Consider the following 17,447-nt stretch of genomic DNA (forward strand, 5'->3'; position numbering starts at 1 on the left):
AAATACACAGGCTACAATAACATTTTTAGAGCAGTAGCTCACAGCTAGTGTTACACACACCACTGCAACATGAAGTGCAGTTTGGTACAAAGTGGGAAACTGAGCTCAGCTCTTCATCAATGCCTTAGATGTTGCTCAAAGATAAGACTGGAATGAATCAGGTCTCTTTTCTGAAGGCAACAGCTCCATCACAGCCAAGCATCAAGGCCTCACTCCCTCCACTCCTCAGCATCAGCCATTGCTGCTGTCTTCTCTGGTGAGCAGAGAAGCAAGTGGTGCAACAAAAATGAGCACCTAGATGCCACTCAGTGACATCCCATTGGCCTTTCACCTCCTGTAGCTAAGCAGAGGGACCATTCTCACCATCAGTCCTTAATCCTACTCAACTTGGTTCTGTGCTTTTTTTCTTCTTCTTTTTCCTCACTTTTTGTACATTTTGTTAAATTGAGAAATGTGAGGTGCTCTTCACTTTGTAGCTGTTTAGAAAACCATCCAGGGTCTTTCATGGCTTGCTATTTTATAGGAGAATTTACCAGCAAGATAAAGGACCATTTCCTCAAGTAAGACTGGAGTAAAAAAAAAAAACAAAACCACATGCACCACAACAAAAGCCTTTCAGAGTGTCATACATTTCAACTTCTTCTAACAATTCGATTTTAGAGTCTCTGGTATCACACAGTGTTTGCACAGCTTCTAGCCCAGGCTGCTCACAGAATTGCACAGCTTTGTCTGTTATAATGGAAGGTGTCAGGGAACTTTCCCAAGAGTCTACTTTCAGTTAACTTTCCAAAACCCTAATTGCTTTATGGATTTTATGCCAAGGATGCAGACTCCCTAGATCCTATTAAAGGTACCCTTGAGAATCTTTCATTTGCAGGTTATTAGAGTCTTGCTGGACCTTGACAGCTAAGATGTCTAAAGATCTTACTGAGTATGGAGACCATGCACAGACCTTCCTGGTGATTACCTTGTACACTCGCTAGACTACAAATCAAGCTAAGTGTGTTCTAGCCTTTCAAAATGCCCTGCAGTTCCTAGAGCAGTAAAATATCTGTGCAATTTGGAGACTTCTCTTCTTTCACGTACGATGAAAGACAGGAAAACTGGTTTTGTGGAAAGCCCTACCTAGTTCATAGCTTTCCATACATATTTTATTCACCTGCCATAAGCTAGTGTAAGCATAGTTCAGATTCAGTAACTTCACATTTTATAGCTAAAATAGCTGAAACCTCAGCATTTTCAGATGCTGAGACTTTGAAGAAGTCTTTTCCCCAGAAAACTCAGGCCTTTCTTTTGAACTAGTAAGAAGAACGTACAAAAGTCATTATCAGCATTTTTACCAACAAAGACATAGATCACAGGTAACCACCATAGAATACTAGCATGTTACTAGGGTCATTAGGGTTAGGATTATTGTGACATCAGGACTATTGTGACATCAGTGACATTTATTTCGTCTGTGACTATTTTTAAAGCAGTGACATCTATGTTGTCTGTGTCTATTGTGACATCAGTGATATCGATGACGTCTGTCACTTTTCTGACATCAGTGTCATCTGTAACATCTTTGATGATGGTGATATCAGTGACATTTGTGACAACTATGGCATCTGTGACAATGGTGACATCAGTGACATTTGTGACATCTGTGATGTCTGTGACAATTTTTACATCAGTGAGAGATATGTGGAGGATTATCTGGGATGCAGTGACACAAGGCCAGCCTTCTTCTGGATGCAGAAAAAGGGCATCTGCCAGGGCTTGAGGGATCTCCCTGTCCCCTGCTCCTCCTTACTGGGTATTGACGAAGCAGTGGGCGGCTGTCAGCACCCACTGGGGGTGGATGATGGTCCCTTCGCAGGTGAAGGAGCTCCTGCAGGTCCTGAAAGGTCAAAAGACCTGAGAACAGGGGGAAGAGGACACAGGGCAGGCTGAATGATGCCACCACCACGTTGTGCTGGGCCGTTGGCTTCTGCTTCACAGGCAGCCTTGAGGTCCCAAACCTGCTTGGTCCTGCCCTCCCACCTCAAGCTCCCCATCCAAGCCTACGGTGACTGGTTGTGTTTGGTTAGGATGCTGTTTCTAGTCTATTCTCTGTGTAGGAATATATAGTTTTCACAGCAAACTCTGCTTCAGCCTCATTCTGTCTCCTGGGCAAGGCAAGGTCTCCATCCCGGGCACGAAGGGAAAGACTCACTCCAAAGGGTGACCCCGTGCCTGGTTGGACAAGAGGGAGAGGAGAAGAGAATGGTGATTCCAGGGGCTGGAGGTCTTCAGAGAATCACAGGACGGTTTGGGTTGGAAGGGACCTCAACGATGATTCAGTTCCAACACCCTACAGATCATACACATTCACACACCCACACTCATGCTGCAACTAAACTTCTCAACCAAAGGGCCAATAAAGAATCAGAATAGTTTGGGTTGGATGGAAGGGACCTTAAAGATCATCCAGTTCCACCCCTGCCATGGGCAGGGACTCCTCCAACTGGACCAGGCTGCCCAAGGCTCCATCCAACCTGACCTTGAACACCTCCAGGGATGGGGCAGACACAATTTCCCTGGGCAACCTGTGCCAGTGGCTCACCACCGTCACAGTGAAGAAGAGACAGTTGGGGTTGTTCAGCCTGGAGAAGCCAAGGCTCTGGGGACAACTTAGAGCAGCCTTTGAGGACACGAAGAGGCTCCAGAAAAGCTGGGGGGGGACTTTTTACAGGGGTAGGATAAGGTGAATGTCTTTAAATTGGAAGGGGAAAAATTTAGATCAGACACTAGGAAGAAATTCTTCACGATGAGGGTGGGGAGGCCCTGGAAGAGGGTCCCCAGGGAAGTGGTGGCTGCCCCATCCCTGGAGGTGTTGAAGGCCAGGTTCGATGGAGCTTTGAGCACTCTGATCCAGTGGGAGGTGTCCCTGCCCATGGCAGGAGGGTTGGAACTGGGTGGGCTTCGAGGTCCCTTCCAACCCAAACCATTCCATGATTCTATGATTTACAGGTTTCCAGTTTAATTAGTGAAGGAGTGAATTATTTGTTAAGAGGTGTGCAGGCTTGATCTATGGTTATTTACAATATCCTGCTTATCTGACACAGTTTGGTGAAGAACACGCGTAACTGAAAGGTAGAAAACCTGCCCCATACCAACAGTTTCCATCCCTCTATTCCTCCCATCCCTCCAACCCTTCGCTGGGCTCTTCTTCATGGAGTAGGAATGAACTTCTGCTGTTGTACCCTGACGAAAATCACATCTTGGTTCTTCTGTGGCTGCAGGACCCTTCTGACTGTCCTTGCACAGGGAAATACAGCAATCCACCCAACCAGATCTGGTGCTGGAATAGAGGAGGATCTGCAGGAGACAGCTTGTCTTCTCCACAGAGCTAGGCTGCTCGAAGCAGATCCGGGAATCACCTTCAGGTTCGCTCTCCAAAACCAAAGCAGCTCTAATTCCTGTTGGTCTGGGGTCCAGTTCTGGTGCTGGTGAAGCCTTGTGACACCTCTGGGGCCCTGAGAGTATCTCAGCTGCTTCCAGACAGAGCCTGCCCTCTCCTCCTGGGGACACGGCTGCACAATCAGCTGTGTCCTTGTGTCTCTCCACCCAAGCCAGGATGGCAGTAGAAAGCTCCCACACCTTGTATGAGCTTTGATGTTGACCAGCACCCTCCTGTAGAGAGCTCTTCACCAAGATCTGCTGGTCTTGATGGCAAAGCGGGTGGTGTTTCCTCATCCTCCCTTTCTGTCTCCTGCCACAAAGTGAGAAAGCGACTGGAAGGTCACCTGCAAAGCATCCACTGCAAGCAGCTCTCCCATGACCACAGAGCTTCTGCCACAGCCCGCTCTACTGCAGGTGCCTTTCATGCTACCATGACACAAATAGAACATCCTCCTCCCCACAACGAGGCAACAGCTCAGCCATTAGGTCGGTGCTGAACTGGGATTGCCGTGAAGACCCTCATGGCTTGCGTATTTCAACCTCTCCCACGTGCTTAGCTACAGCTTACTGTCCCACCACCACACTGTGCATCTCTAAGAGCCCATCTCGCAGCGCAAGGTGCTGTGGAGCCCTATTATAGTATCATAGAATCACCTGTTTGGAAAAGACCCATGGGATCATCGAGTCCAACCATTCCCATCAATCACTAACCCATGTCCCTCAGCACCTCATCCACCCGTCCCTTAAACCCCTCCAGGGAAGGGGACCCAACCCCCTCCCTGGGCAGCCTCTGCCAGGGACCAATCACCCTTTCCATGAAATATTTCATCCTGATGTCCAGCTTGACCCTCCCCTGGTGGAGCTTGAGGCCATTCCCTCTCGTCCTGTCCCCTGTCCCTTGGGAGATGGCCTTCTATGACAAAGAAATCTACCTGATTGCCTTCTATGACAAAGTGACTCGGCTGCTGGATGAGGGAAAGGCTGTGGATGGATCTTCCTGGACTTCAGCAAAGCCTTTGACACAGTTTCTCCCAGCGTTCTGCTTGAGAAACTGTCAGCCTCTGGCCTGGACAGGCGCACACTCTCCTGGGTGGAAAACTGGTTGGATGGCCGGGCCCAGAGAGTGGTGGGAAATGGTGCAAAATCCAGCTGGAGGCCAGTGACAAGTGGTGTTCCCCAGGGCTCAGTGCTGGGTCCAGCCCTGTTCAATGTCTTCATCAATGACCTGGATGAAGGCATCGAGTGCACCCTTAGCAAGTTTGCGGACGACACTAAGCTGGGTGGAAGTGTCGATCTGCTGGAGGGTCGGGAGGCTCTGCAAAGGGATCTGAACAGGCATGAGGTTCAACAAGGCCAAATGCCGGGTCCTGCACTTGGGGCACAACAACCCTATGCAGTGCTACAGACTAGGAGAAGTCTGTCTAGAAAGCTGCCTGGAGGAGAGGGATCTGGGCGTGTTGGTTGACAGCGACTGAACATGAGCCAGCAGAGGCCCAGGTGGCCAAGAAGGCCAATGGCATCTTGGCTTGGATCAGAAACGGCGTGACCAGCAGGGCCAGGGAGGTTATCCTCCCTCTGGACTCGGCACTGGGGAGACCGCTCCTCGAATCCTGTGTTCAGTTGTGGGCCCCTCACCACAAGAAGGATGTTGAGGCTCTGGAGCGAGTCCAGAGAAGAGCAACAAAGCTGGTGAAGGGGCTGGAGAACAGGCCTTATGAGGAGCGGCTGAGAGAGCTGGGGGTGTTTAGCCTGGAGAAAAGGAGGCTGAGGGGTGACCTCATTGCTCTCTACAACTACCTGAAAGGACGTTGTAGAGAGGAGGGTGCTGGCCTCTTCTCTCAAGTGACAGGGGACAGGACAAGAGGGAATGGCCTCAAGCTCCGCCAGGGGAGGTTTAGGCTAGACGTTAGGAAAAAATTCTTTACAGAAAGGGTCATTGGGCACTGGAACAGGCTGCCCAGGGAGGGGGTTGATTCACCTTCCCTGGAGGTGTTTAAGGCACAGGTGGATGAGGTGCTGTGGGACATGGTTTAGTGTTTGATGGGAACGGTTGGACTCGATGATCCGGTGGGTCTCTTCCAACCTGGTTGTTCTGTGATTCTGAGAAGAGCCCAGCTCCCTCCTCTCCACAACCTCCTTTCAGGTAGTTGGAGAGAGCAATGAGGTCTCCCCTCAGCCTCCTCTTCTCCAGGCTAAACACCCCCAGGGCCCTCAGACTTGTTCTCCAGCCCCTTCCCCAGCTCCGTTGCTCTTCTCTGGACTCACTCCAGAGCCTCAACATCCTTCTTGTGGTGAGGGGCCCAGAACTGACCCCAGGATTCGAGGAGCGGTCTCCCCAGGGCTGAGTCCAGAGGGAGAAGAACCTCCCTGGCCCTGCTGGCCACGCCGTGTCTGATACAAGCCAAGATGCCACTGGCCTTGGCCACCTGGGCCCCTGCTGGCTCCTGTTCAACCAACACCCCCAGGTCCTTCTCCTCCAGGCAGTTTCCAGCCAGACTTCTAGTCTGGAGCTGCCCAGGGCTGTTGTTCCCCCACCACTGCAGGACCCGGCATTTGGCCTCGTTAAACCTTATCCCATTGGTCTCAGCCCAGTGGTCCAGCCTATTCAGAATTGTTAAGGGTGGAAAAGACCTCTAAGACCATCAAGTCCAACCATCATTGTGTCTACCAAATCATGTCCTGAAATGCCACGTCTACGTGGTTTTTGAAGGTCTGTAGGAATGGAGACTCCTCCACTCCCTTCAGCAGCATATCCCATCGCCATCCCAATGCTTCTCCTTCATCCTTCCAAAGCCTCTCCCATGCCACGGCTGCACCAAGCTTCCTCCTTCAGCAGGACAACCTGTAAATCACAGCGCCCTCTGCCTGCTCCCTTTATGGCTCTCCTCAGCCCCCCTCGGTACCTGCAGTCCCCATGACGTAGGTCTCTCTTGCTCAGCTCTCCTTGCTGGCACGGTGGGCAGCGCTGCCTCTGTGTGGTCCTTCTCTCTTTGTGGGATTTCCTGCTGGAAAAGAAGTTGAGATTGCCTCAATCCCTTCACAGAATCATAGAAGCATAATGGTTGGAAAAGAACTCGAAGATCATCAAGTCCAACCATCCACACAACCCCATGGTGCCTACTAAACCATGTCCCAAAGCAACACATCTATTTTTTTTAACACCTCCAAGGATGGTGACTCCACCGCTTCCCTGGGCAGCCTCTTCCAACACTTCACCACTCTTTCTAGAAATAATTTTTTCCTAATATCCAATCTAATCATCCCCTGGCACAACTTGAGGCCATTTCCTCTCATCCTATCGCCTCTGACTTGGGAGAAATAGGACTTTCGAATGAGGTCCAGAGCAATGGAATCATTAAGGTTGGAAAAAAGCCTCTAAGATCATCCTGTACAACCATGCAGACTGAACATTAGGAAAAAAATTTTCCCGGAAAGGGTGATTGGTCCCTGGCAGAGGCTGCCCAGGGAGGGGGTTGAGTCCCCTTCCCTGGAGGGGTTTAAGGGACGGGTGGACGAGGTGCTGAGGGACATGGGTTAGTGACTGATGGGAATGGTTGGACTTGATGATCCCGTGGGTCTCTTCCAACCTGGTGACTCTATGACTCTATGATTCTATGATACTAGAGGCAAGAGGGAGCCTAGGCTAAAGCGCAGGAGACCATGGCTAGGTGAGGGCACATCCTTGACTGTGTGCTGGAAGGGAAAATCTGGTGACAACTGTGAAGTTCAACAGAATCAGAGAATAGTCTGGGTTGGAAGGGACATTAAAGATCATCCAGTTTCAACCCCCCTGCCATGGGCAGGGACACCTCCCACTGGATCAGGCTGCTCAAAGCCTCATTTAACCTGGCCTTGAACACCTCCAGGGATGGGGCAGCCACAGCATCCTTGGACAACCTGCGCCAGGGCCTCCCCACCCTCATGGTGAAGAAATTCTTCCTGATGTCCGGTCTAACTCTGCCCCTCTCCAGTTTATCCCCGTTGCTCCTCATCCTATCACTCCAAGCCCTTGGGAACAGTTCCTCCCCAGCTTTCCTGGAGCCCCTTCAAGTACTGGAAGGTCAGTACGAGGGCTCCTCGGAGCCTTCTCCTCTCCAGGCTGAACAACCCCAACTCTGTTAGCCTGTCCTCATATGGAAGATGCTCCAGCCCTCACATCATCCTTGGAGTCTCCTCTGGACCAGTTCCAACAGCTCCATCTCCTTCTCCTCTTGAGGATTCCAGAACTAGACACAGTCCTCCAGATGAGGACTCACAAGAGAGAAGCAGAGGAGCAAAGACCCTGGCAGTTGCAGGGAAGCACTTCAGGCAGGAGGTTACTGTAAAGAGACCAGGTGGAAGGAGATGGAGCTGAAAGGAAAAGTCTGCTTCACAAGCCTTGGAGGACACCGCAGGATGGCCATGGCTCACCTTCCACCGAGCTGGCTGGCTCTCCCGAGCCCGTCGCCTCACTCGCTCCTCCTCCGCCTGCCTTCTGCTCTCCTCCTCTGCTAACTTAGCCATGTTCTCAAAGCGTGATCGCAGGCTGCCGGGGCCGCTGGAAGCTCCTGTGGAGAAGACAGCTGATCAAGCCTGTGCAGTGGCTCCCTTTCACCAAGCATCCAGGAGAAACCCAGATCTCTGCCTCTCCCGGAGAAACATGCAGCTCAACCACCTTCTTCTGCCCCTCCAAGCAAGTTAATCCATATCCCACCACAGCACGTGCCACAGGGGGACCACGGGGCTCACAGCTTCCCACCAAGCCCAGAGTTGGTTATCAGTTGTCTCACCTGCCTCCACTGGTCTTGTTTTCTCATACGAGGAGGTGGGAGCTACCATCTCCTTAAAGCCAGCAGCACTCTGCAAGGGGAAGCAAAAGAATGGTCCAGCTTGATAGGCAAGGACAGTGCTGAGATCGTAGAATCATAGAATTACCAGGTTGGAAAAGACCCACTGGATCATCGAGTCCAACCATTCCCATCAATCACTAACCCATGTCCCTCAGCACCTCGTCCACCCATCCCTTAAGCCCCTCCAGGGAAGGGGACTCAACCCCCTCCCTGGGCAGCCTCTGCCAGGGACCAATCACCCTTTCCATGAAATATTTCATCCTGATGTCCAGCTTGACCCTCCCCTGGTGGAGCTTGAGGCCATTCCCTCTCGTCCTGTCCCCTGTCACTTGGGAGAAGAGGCCAGAACCATGGAATGTCCTGAGTTGGAAGGGACCTGCAAGGACCATCCAGTCCAACTCCTGGTCCTGCACAGGACAACCCCAACATTCACACCATGAGCCTGAGGGAGTTGGCCAAATGCTTCTGGAATATTATCAGGCTTGGAGCCGTGATGGCTTCCCTGGACAGCTGTTCCAGTGCTCCATCACCTATGGGAGAAGAACCTTTTCCTAATATCCAAACTAACCCTCCCCTGGCATCTTCCTGCCATTCCCCCGTGTCCTGTCAACAGTCACCAGAGAGAAGAGCTCAGTGCCCGCTTCTCCTCTTCCCTCATGAGGAAGCTCTAGACCATGGCAAGGTCTCCCCTCAGCCTCCTCCAGGCTGAACAGACCAGGTGATTTTAGCTGCTTCTCACAGACTTCCCTCTAAACCCTCCACTGACTTTGTGGCCTCCTCTGGACCCTGGCCTAGAACACCTCCAGGGAGGGGGCAGCCACAATTTCCCTGGGCAACCTGTGCCAGGGCCTCCCCACCCTCATCATGAAGAAGAGAGAGTTGGGGTTGTTCAGCCTGGAGAAGACAAGGCTCTGTGAAGAACTTAGAGCAGCCTTCTAGTATCTGAAGGGGCTCCAGGAAAGCTGGAGAGCGACTTCTTACAAGGGCCTGGAGTGGTAGGATGAAGGAGAATGTCTTTAAATTGGAAGAGGGAAGGTTTAGATTAGTCATTAGGAAGAAATTCTTCACAATGAGGGTGGCGAGGCCCTGGTAGAGGTTCCCCAGGGAAGCTGTGGCTGCCCCATCCCTGGAGATGTTGAAGGCCAGGTTGGATTGGGCATGGGCAGCCTGATCTAGTTGGACGTGTTGGAACGGGATGGGCTTTAAGGTCCCTTCCAACCCAAACTACTCTATGATTCTATGACCCCTGGGGTGTTTGCAGCAAAAAAGAAGTGGGATTAAGTGGTTTTATCTACTTTCATACAAAAACGAAAGTGCAGGTGGGATCCAGCCTTCAGTGATCCAGAGAAAGAGGTGGGTGATGGTTCAGTCTGAGAGTGGAATGGTTCAAAAGCAGCTGAGAATGGAAAAAAAACCTGTTCCCCCAGACTGGACTCCTCCACACCCTCTTCTATTTAAACCACACGGTTCCCTTTCCCTTGCAGTAGTGCACACGCAGCGCTGGGATCACATCTCCAGCTTCGAAGCCTCTTCCCTTGTAGCAACGCAAAGAGCATTGATGAGCAGGAAACAATTTCAAGCTGCAGCACGCGGTCTTACCTTATCCACCCTGTCCTTCTGGACCCCATAGCGGCCTCCAAACCCCTTGGAATAGTCTGTATGGGAAAAAAAAAAAATGAGGTTGGACTTCCCGATAAGACTGATGAGGCACCGGCCCAGGTTGTCCAGCGAAGTTGTGGCTGCCCCATCCCTGGAGGTGTTCAAGGCCAGGTCAGATGGGGCTTTGAGCAGCCTGATCCAGTGGGAGGTGTCCCTGCCCATGTCAGGGGCTCAGAACTGGATGATATTTAAGATCCCTTCCAACCTGAACTAGCCTATGATTCTATGACTTGATGATCTCAAAGGTCTTTTCCAACCAAGCAATTCTATGATTCTACTCTTATCACACATGGAACTAAGCAGAGATAACAGACGCAAAATTATATGGACAAGAGCTTTTAAGGCTTATTCTTAATTCCTTTAAGTGAAATTTTTACCCCATCCCTGGAGGTGTTCAAAGGCCAGGTTGGATGGGCATTGAGCAACCTGATCCAGTGGGAAGTGTCCCTGCTCATGGCAGGGGGTGGAACTGGATGGGGTTTGAGGTCTCTTCCAACACAAACCACTCCGTGATTCTATGAAGTGCACAGGTTTCAGTGCTGGACGTTGGCAAATCTGCTTCCAGGAACTGGGATGAGAAGCCAGTCAAGCTGCTCCTAGAACCTGCTTTGCTTGGCTCCCATGTACTCACCTGTCCGATGAGCTTATAACCAGGAACGAACCTATCTGAGAAAGCACAATATGGTCTAGGAAGCTTGGATTCAGGGTCTCGCATTCAATATCCCCCACTGATCCAAGCATGCGCCTTCTCTGGAAAAGCTCATGCTTGTGTTTTGGTGGTTCCACAACGTGGTGTCTACATTCGGCTTTCAGCAGGAGGAACTCTCTCAGGTATGAACCACTGGCTCTAGGTCTGTGTGTGCTCCAAGGAAATCGTGCTCTGGCAGCATTGTCCTACCTGTTTGGGATGCATGGGGTTGAAGTTCCTCCCGGTGGTCCCAGCCAAGGGCACTCTTGTCTTGACGATCCCTCTGCACCCCGAACTTCCCACCAAAGCCCACAGAATAATCTTCAGCCGCAGGCATCCGGGTCGTGGCGTGGAACAGAACAAACAAGGGAGGGAAAGAGAGAAGTAGCAGCACTGTGAAGCTCAGGTGTAACAGTTTTCCCTGCCCAGGACTTCGAGAAAGACATGGAGCAAGTCCAGGTTTCCCCACTGGTGGCTGCAGCGATAGCTTTTTGGGATGCCACCTGCTATGAGCATCCACCTGGGCTTCCCTGCACCCTCCCTTTGGTGACTATAGGATCATAGAATCACCAGGTTGGAAAAGACCCACCGGATCATCAAGTCCAACCGTTCCCATCAATCACTAACCCATGTCCCTCAGCACCTCATCCACCCGTCCCTTAAACCCCTCCAGGGAAGGGGACTCAACCCCCTCCCTGGGCAGCCTCTGCCAGGGACCAATCACCCTTTCCATGAAATATTTCATCCTGATGTCCAGCCTGACCCTCCCCTGGTGGAGCTTGAGGCCATTCCCTCTCATCCTGTCCCTTGGGAGAAGAGCCCAGCTCCCTCCTCTCCACAACCTCCTTTCAGGTAGTTGGAGAGAGCAATGAGGTCTCCCCTCAGCCTCCTTTTCTCCAGGCTAAACACCCCCAGGGCCCTCAGACTTGTTCTCCAGCCCCTTCCCCAGCTTTGTTGCTCTTCTCTGGACTCGCTCCAGAGCCTCAACATCCTTCTTGTGGTGAGGGGGATGACTCGGGCAATGACAGCTTGGCCACCCCCCTACTCAGGCATCTCCAGATCAAAGACTTCAACCTGTGGTCTTCCAGTCTCTAAAAAGGTCTGTGAATGAGAATATTGAGCCCTTGAAAGTACAGAAGAAATCGGAAACCTGTTGTGGGATTTACCTTTGTTACAATGAAAACATGAAAACCACGGACTCTGGGAGCTGCAGCAAGGGCTGAAACCCACATTTCATAGGATCATTGAATGGTTTGGGTTGGAAGGGACCTTAAATATCATCCAGTTCCAACCCCTTTGTGATGGGCAGGGACACCTCCCACTGGATCAGGGGCTCCAAGCTCCATCCAACCTGGCCTTGAACACCTCCAGGGATGGGGCAGCCATGATTTCTCTGATCAACCTGTGCCAGGGCCTCCCCACCCTCACAGGAAAACATTTCTTCCTAAGATCTTATCTCAGTCTCTCCTACTTTAGCTTAAAACCATCCACCCTTGTTCTATCCCTGCACTCCCTGATCAAGAGCCCCTCCCCGATCAAGAGCCCCTCCCCAGCTTTCAGTCCTGGAAGCTGCTCTAAGGTCTCCTCGGAGCCTTCCCTTCTCCAGGCTGAACAAACCCAACTCTCTCAGCCTATCCTCATACAGAGGTCCATCAAGACCTCATCACCAGTCTCCACTTGGACATTGAGCCATTGACCACAACTCTCTGAGTGGGACCATCCAGTCGATTTCTTCTCCACCAAGTGGTCCATCTGTCAACTCCTTATCTCTCCAATTTAGAGACCAGAATGTGGAGCTGGACAGTGACAGTTCCCGTCAAAGCCAAACGTAGACCAGTGGAGGGTAAAAAAGGGTGGTGACGGGACAGCGGGGAATGGGGCTACAAGAGTGACCAATTTGGAACTGGACTCTGAAACAAGTGGGAGGAGGGCGATAGCAAAAGAAGTTGCCCCACAGCAGACGGTACAGGGTATGGACTTGCCTTTCTGGGATGAGTGTTTCTCCACCTCACCCTTGTATTCAAAGCCCAGCGCTGACTGGAAGAAGAAGAGAAGGAATGCCAGTTGTCCTCAGGGACAAGTCTGGTCCCACCAACCCTCCTCTTAGGGCTCAGATGGGCTCCTGCTCCTCGTCTGGTGGTGCAACACACAGGTGCCCGCCCACTCCTGGACTGATAGGGGCTTCTCAGCCCTTCACACCACCCCTGCTGCCCAAAGATCTCACCTCAATTTACCCTCTCTCAGCTGAAAATCATTCCCCCTCATCCTATCCCTGCCCTCCCTGACAAGGAGCCCCTCTCCAGCTTTCCTGGAGACCTTCCCCCTATTGGAAGCTGCTCTGAGGTCTCCCTTCTCTTCCCCAGGCTGAACAGCCCCGTCTCTCCCAGCCTGTCCTCGTACAGGAGGTTCTCCAGCCCTCATATCATCTCCGTGGCCTCCTCTGGCCTCGCTCCCACAGCTCCATCTCCTCCTTTCGCTGAGGATTCCAGCACTGGACACAGCGCTCCGGACGAGGTCTCCCAGAGAGGCACAGAGGGGCTGGATCACTCCCTCCCTGCTGCCCACACTGCAGCCCAGGACTTCAGACAAAGAACCGTGTAAATCAAACAATGTTGTTTGGTTTGGGTTTTTTTTCCCAATTACCCACCCACATCCAGGCACTCCCTTCAGGTTATCTCCTCACCTAAGCCAGCTACATCTTACAAGACAGCTTTGTACGATGAGATAATTCAACATACAAAGCAGCTGCAGCAAAACTTCTCAATTAATTCTCACAAGCCCAGTGTCTCACAATCTTTAAAGAAAATTTAGATCTGAAAAGGAACTCAGTCATCGCATCATTTATTGCTGTGATTTATTGCAGTGTAAGGCTGAAAACACACATTGCAAAAATCCATTTTGAAACCAGCAATGTGTTAAGCAGAGAAGCTGTAGAAGCCCTGTCCTGGATGCTCTGGGGGAAGGACCTGGTGGGAGCCGGCTGCAGGAGCAGGGTGGCAGCGCCCTTCCCAGAGAGGCCGTGCCGCCGTGTGTGGCATTTCCCTGCTCGCTGCCACCTGTGAGGCGGCTGCCCCCCGTCACCCGCCATTCGGTGGGTCTGTCAGGGGCGTCCGACCCCAGCTCCTGCCTCCCCTTCTGCTTGGAACATCCCGAGTTGCCCCCCTGCCCCAAGCTCACCGTACCGGGCGCCCGCAGCCCACGTCTTTGTGACTTCATCCCGAGGCCAAGGGCATCGCCGGCAGCGCCAGCGCCGCGGGCATCTGTTGGCTGCTGCCTGGTGGCAAGAAGCCCTCGCCTGTCGCTGTGCCACGTCTTGCTGGAAGCATGAGCGTCCTCCTCGTCCTCGTGCTGCTGGCCCTGTGCCGGCCCGTGCAGGGCACGGGGGACACCTGCGAGTGAGTGTCCCGGGCTGTGGGGATCCCTGCAGGGCGCCCGCTGGTCCCTCGTGGCCACAACACGGCTCCCCAGGGCTGGCACAGCTCCTCTGCAGGGCTGAAGCTGAGGCAGGGGGGGATGCCCGCCCGCCCCACGGCGTTCCCTGGCCGCATCGCGAGGGAAGGCGGCCGAGCTTCAGCCCCAGCGGTGGCGAGGCACCCGGCAGGGCACTCACGAGCCTCTGGTTTCCACAGGACCTGCGGACACCGGCCCATGGATTATGATGCTGGCACGTCGCGTGTCGTCGGGGGCAGAGATGCCCAGCCGGGCGCCTGGCCCTGGATCGTCAGCATCCAGAGCCCCTGGCAAGCCGGCACAGGGCACGTCTGCGGAGGGAGCCTCATCGGCACACACTGGGTCCTCACGGCCGCCCACTGCTTCACCGGGACCACGTAAGGAGGAGCTGAGAACAGGGACTCCCCTGCAACGCTGGCAGCCTCCAGCCCCGTGTTCGTCGCTCCGTAGCGCTGCTTTCCTCTCCCACCTGGAAAGGAGAAAGCAGGGAACTGCTGGGCTGCTGCAGCGCGTGGCTGTGCCCCCTCCCACCCCGCTCTCCATTTGCCTTCCAGGAGCACCGAAATGTGGCGTGTGGTGGCCGGTGTCACCGATCTGACCCAACTGGGCCCCGAGGCTCAAGTACGGAGCATAAAGCGGCTCGTTGTTCATGAACAATACAACGACACCTCGCAGAGGAACGACATTGCCCTGCTGGAGCTGGACCAGCCCGTCCGGTGCAGCTCCCACGTGCAGCTCGCCTGCCTCCCTGACGCCTCCATCCGAGTGTCGCAGCTCACGCCCTGCTACGTCAGCGGCTGGGGCGCCACCGACGAGGAATGTGAGTTCCCCAAATGTACTCGTGTCCCCAGCGCTCACTTGGCACCCTGGGGCGGTGGGTTGGGCGTCCCGGCAGCAGGGGCGAGAGGCAGCGTCTGCCCCTGGAGGGGTGGTCCTGCCCCATTCCCCAGGGCGAGACGGGAGGGATACACCGGCACAATCCTCTCTGGAGGCAAAGCCGACCCCAGGCAGGGCAGGAGGAGAGCTGGCAACGCGCCGCTGGATGTTCATTTCTGTCTGTGCCCACAGCCGGAACCTCCCACGTGCTGCAGGAGGCCCAGGTGCCCCTCATCGACACCCGCGTTTGCAACAGCAGCGGGTGGTACCGCGGGGCCATCCACCCCCACAACCTGTGTGCGGGATACCCGCAGGGCGGCATCGACACCTGTCAGGTAGGAGCAGGCGACGAGTCGGGGCCCAGCGGCACCAGCAGCCCCGGCACAGCCACGCAAACCATCCCACTGCTCGTGGGGCTCACCTCCCCTTCCCCATCTTCCAGGCTCTGCCCAGAAAACCCACCCAGCGGTCCTGGCCGCCCTCAGGTCCAGGGGCCAATCCTGGAACATCCCTCTGCCGCACAGCCAGGGTCACGCCGTGCAGAGACCCCCTCCCAGAGCGGGTTCTGCCAGCTCCTGCAGCGGAGCAGAGCCCTTCTGTGGAGGGAACACAGCTCTGGCAGCTGCTGGGAGAGGGGGAGCCGGCCCTCATGCTGCCGGAGGCCCCCCAGCACCCACAATCCTCTCTCCTCTGCTGCAGGGGGACAGCGGGGGTCCTCTCATGTGCAAAAAGCGCCGTTCGGACCGCTTCTGGCTGGTGGGACTGACCAGCTGGGGAACAGGCTGTGCCAGGGTCCGTCGGCCGGGGATCTACACCTCCACGCAGCACTTCCTAGACTGGATCCTGGTGAAGATGGGGATGAACCCAGCAGGGGCGGCTGCACCGACCTCACAGCCAACACACGCGGGCAAGACACCCTCTCCTGTTCCACAACGGAAGATAAAAAAGTTGGTTAATCTGCTGCAGGCTATCCTGAAGTCCATAAAGGAAATGTACGCTTGAGCAGCACGATGGATAAGATCTGGTGCAATGACCCTTGCCAGTTTTGAATCTGCAGTTAAGTTTTTGATTCAGTTCTAGCCAATCATTCTGAACAATTTAGAATTACTTTGTCGACCAACTGATGATTGAGTGTTAATCGAGAGTAGCTAATTTACTTTTGTGATCCACCTCAATAAATTGAAAGTTGCTGCTAAATCAAGGTCTCAAAATATTCCATCTTTAGCCTGGCGGCATGCTGGGAACTGGAGTCCTTTATCTGGCGGCATGGCTGGGGATGGATTCCTTCACACCCCTGCAGGGTTGCAGCTGGTGTCCTTCACTCCACAGCAGGCTGGGAGGTGGCCTTGTTCACCCCACGGCAGGCTGGCTGCTGGACTCCATCACCATGGAAAGGGTTTGGGTGGATCGGGTGGATCCATCCAGGAGGATGGTACCAACCACTGAACAAAGGCCACGATTGACACGGGGGTTGTTGCGGAGGGGAATGGCTCGTAAGGGTGGAAGGGAGCCATGGAAAGGGCAAGGTGGAGCCTGGCTGAGGAGGAGTGAGGAGGGACAACGGGAGAATAAATGAGAGGTTCTAGGTCACTTAGTGGGACACAGGAGAGTTTGTTTCGGTTGAGTAGGTGTGTCTAGATATTTTTGGCAGCCCCTGACAGTGCCAAGAACTCTTACAGTGCAGAAATTTTTCCTGATATCTAGCCTGAACCTGCCCTGGCACACCTTGAGGCCCTTTCCTCTTGCCCTATCACCTGTCGCTTGGAAGAAGAGACCAACATCCACCTCGCTCCACCCTCCTTTTCGGGAGCTGCGGAGAGCAATGCGGTCTCCCCTCACCTCCTCTTCTCCAGGCTAAACACAAGCCACAGCCCCTGTTCTCCAGACCCTTCCTAGCTCCGTTCCCTTCTCTGGACGCGCTCCAGCCCCTCAGTGTCCCTCTTGCAGTGAGGGGCTCAGAACTAAACCCAGGAGTCGAGGCGTGTCCTCAAATCTATGTGCTAATGTAAAACACCTGCCTGGATCTGCTGGCAACTGTGCACGTTCAGAGGGATTTGGTGTGGGGGAGGGATTCACCTGCTGAGGAAACAGCCACCACTCTGTGTCTCGTGGGCGCAGATACAGGCGAGAGATCTTCCAGCCTGCAACCCACACCGGGTCACTGGTCCGCCTGAACACCCATCTGACTGGGAGAACTGGAGGATTAAGAAGGAAGAGCTGGAAGCTGTCGTAGGGCAAGGAGCCTATGATGTTGTTACCATCACAGAAACGTGGTGGGACGACTCATATAACTGGAGTGCAGCTATGGTGGGTACGAACTCTTCAGGCGGGATAGGAAGGGTAGGAGAGGAGGCGGGGTAGCCCTCTTTGTAAGGGAGGACTTGGACACCATTGAGATGGATTGTGGCGATGAGGAGATTGAGTGCCTGTGGGTTAAAATCAGAGGAGCCCACCAGAAGGTAGATTTTGTGATGGGAGTCTGTTACAGACCACCCAGCCAAGGAGAAGCAGCTGAGGAG

General features: G+C 53.7%; 2 protein-coding genes and 1 long non-coding RNA gene across 3 annotated transcripts; 1 reads left to right on the forward strand and 2 right to left on the reverse strand.

The window, feature by feature from the left end:
- Positions 1-1,791: 1,791 nt before the first annotated feature.
- Positions 1,792-11,066, reverse strand: LOC138727013 (src substrate cortactin-like). The gene is made up of 7 exons (XM_069869127.1): positions 10,813-11,066; positions 9,855-9,910; positions 8,196-8,265; positions 7,837-7,973; positions 6,330-6,428; positions 3,654-3,736; positions 1,792-1,882 (listed from the first exon to the last, which is right to left on the reverse strand). The coding sequence occupies exons 1-7, from the start codon at positions 10,937-10,939 to the stop codon at positions 1,792-1,794; spliced, it is 663 nt and encodes a 220-aa protein (XP_069725228.1). The 5' UTR covers positions 10,940-11,066.
- Positions 11,067-13,774: 2,708 nt separating this feature from the next.
- Positions 13,775-16,117, forward strand: LOC138727031 (acrosin-like). Its single transcript, XM_069869165.1, has 5 exons — positions 13,775-13,997; positions 14,232-14,429; positions 14,607-14,872; positions 15,121-15,263; positions 15,628-16,117. The coding sequence occupies exons 1-5, from the start codon at positions 13,927-13,929 to the stop codon at positions 15,928-15,930; spliced, it is 981 nt and encodes a 326-aa protein (XP_069725266.1). The 5' UTR covers positions 13,775-13,926; the 3' UTR covers positions 15,931-16,117.
- Positions 14,355-17,116, reverse strand: LOC138727032 (uncharacterized). Its single transcript, XR_011338512.1, has 3 exons — positions 17,005-17,116; positions 15,696-15,850; positions 14,355-14,521 (listed from the first exon to the last, which is right to left on the reverse strand). It is a non-coding gene; the product is annotated as an uncharacterized lncRNA (long non-coding RNA).
- Positions 17,117-17,447: the final 331 nt, after the last annotated feature.

Source organism: Phaenicophaeus curvirostris, chromosome 15, assembly GCF_032191515.1.
Source record: "Phaenicophaeus curvirostris isolate KB17595 chromosome 15, BPBGC_Pcur_1.0, whole genome shotgun sequence".
Taxonomy (NCBI): domain Eukaryota; kingdom Metazoa; phylum Chordata; class Aves; order Cuculiformes; family Cuculidae; genus Phaenicophaeus; species Phaenicophaeus curvirostris.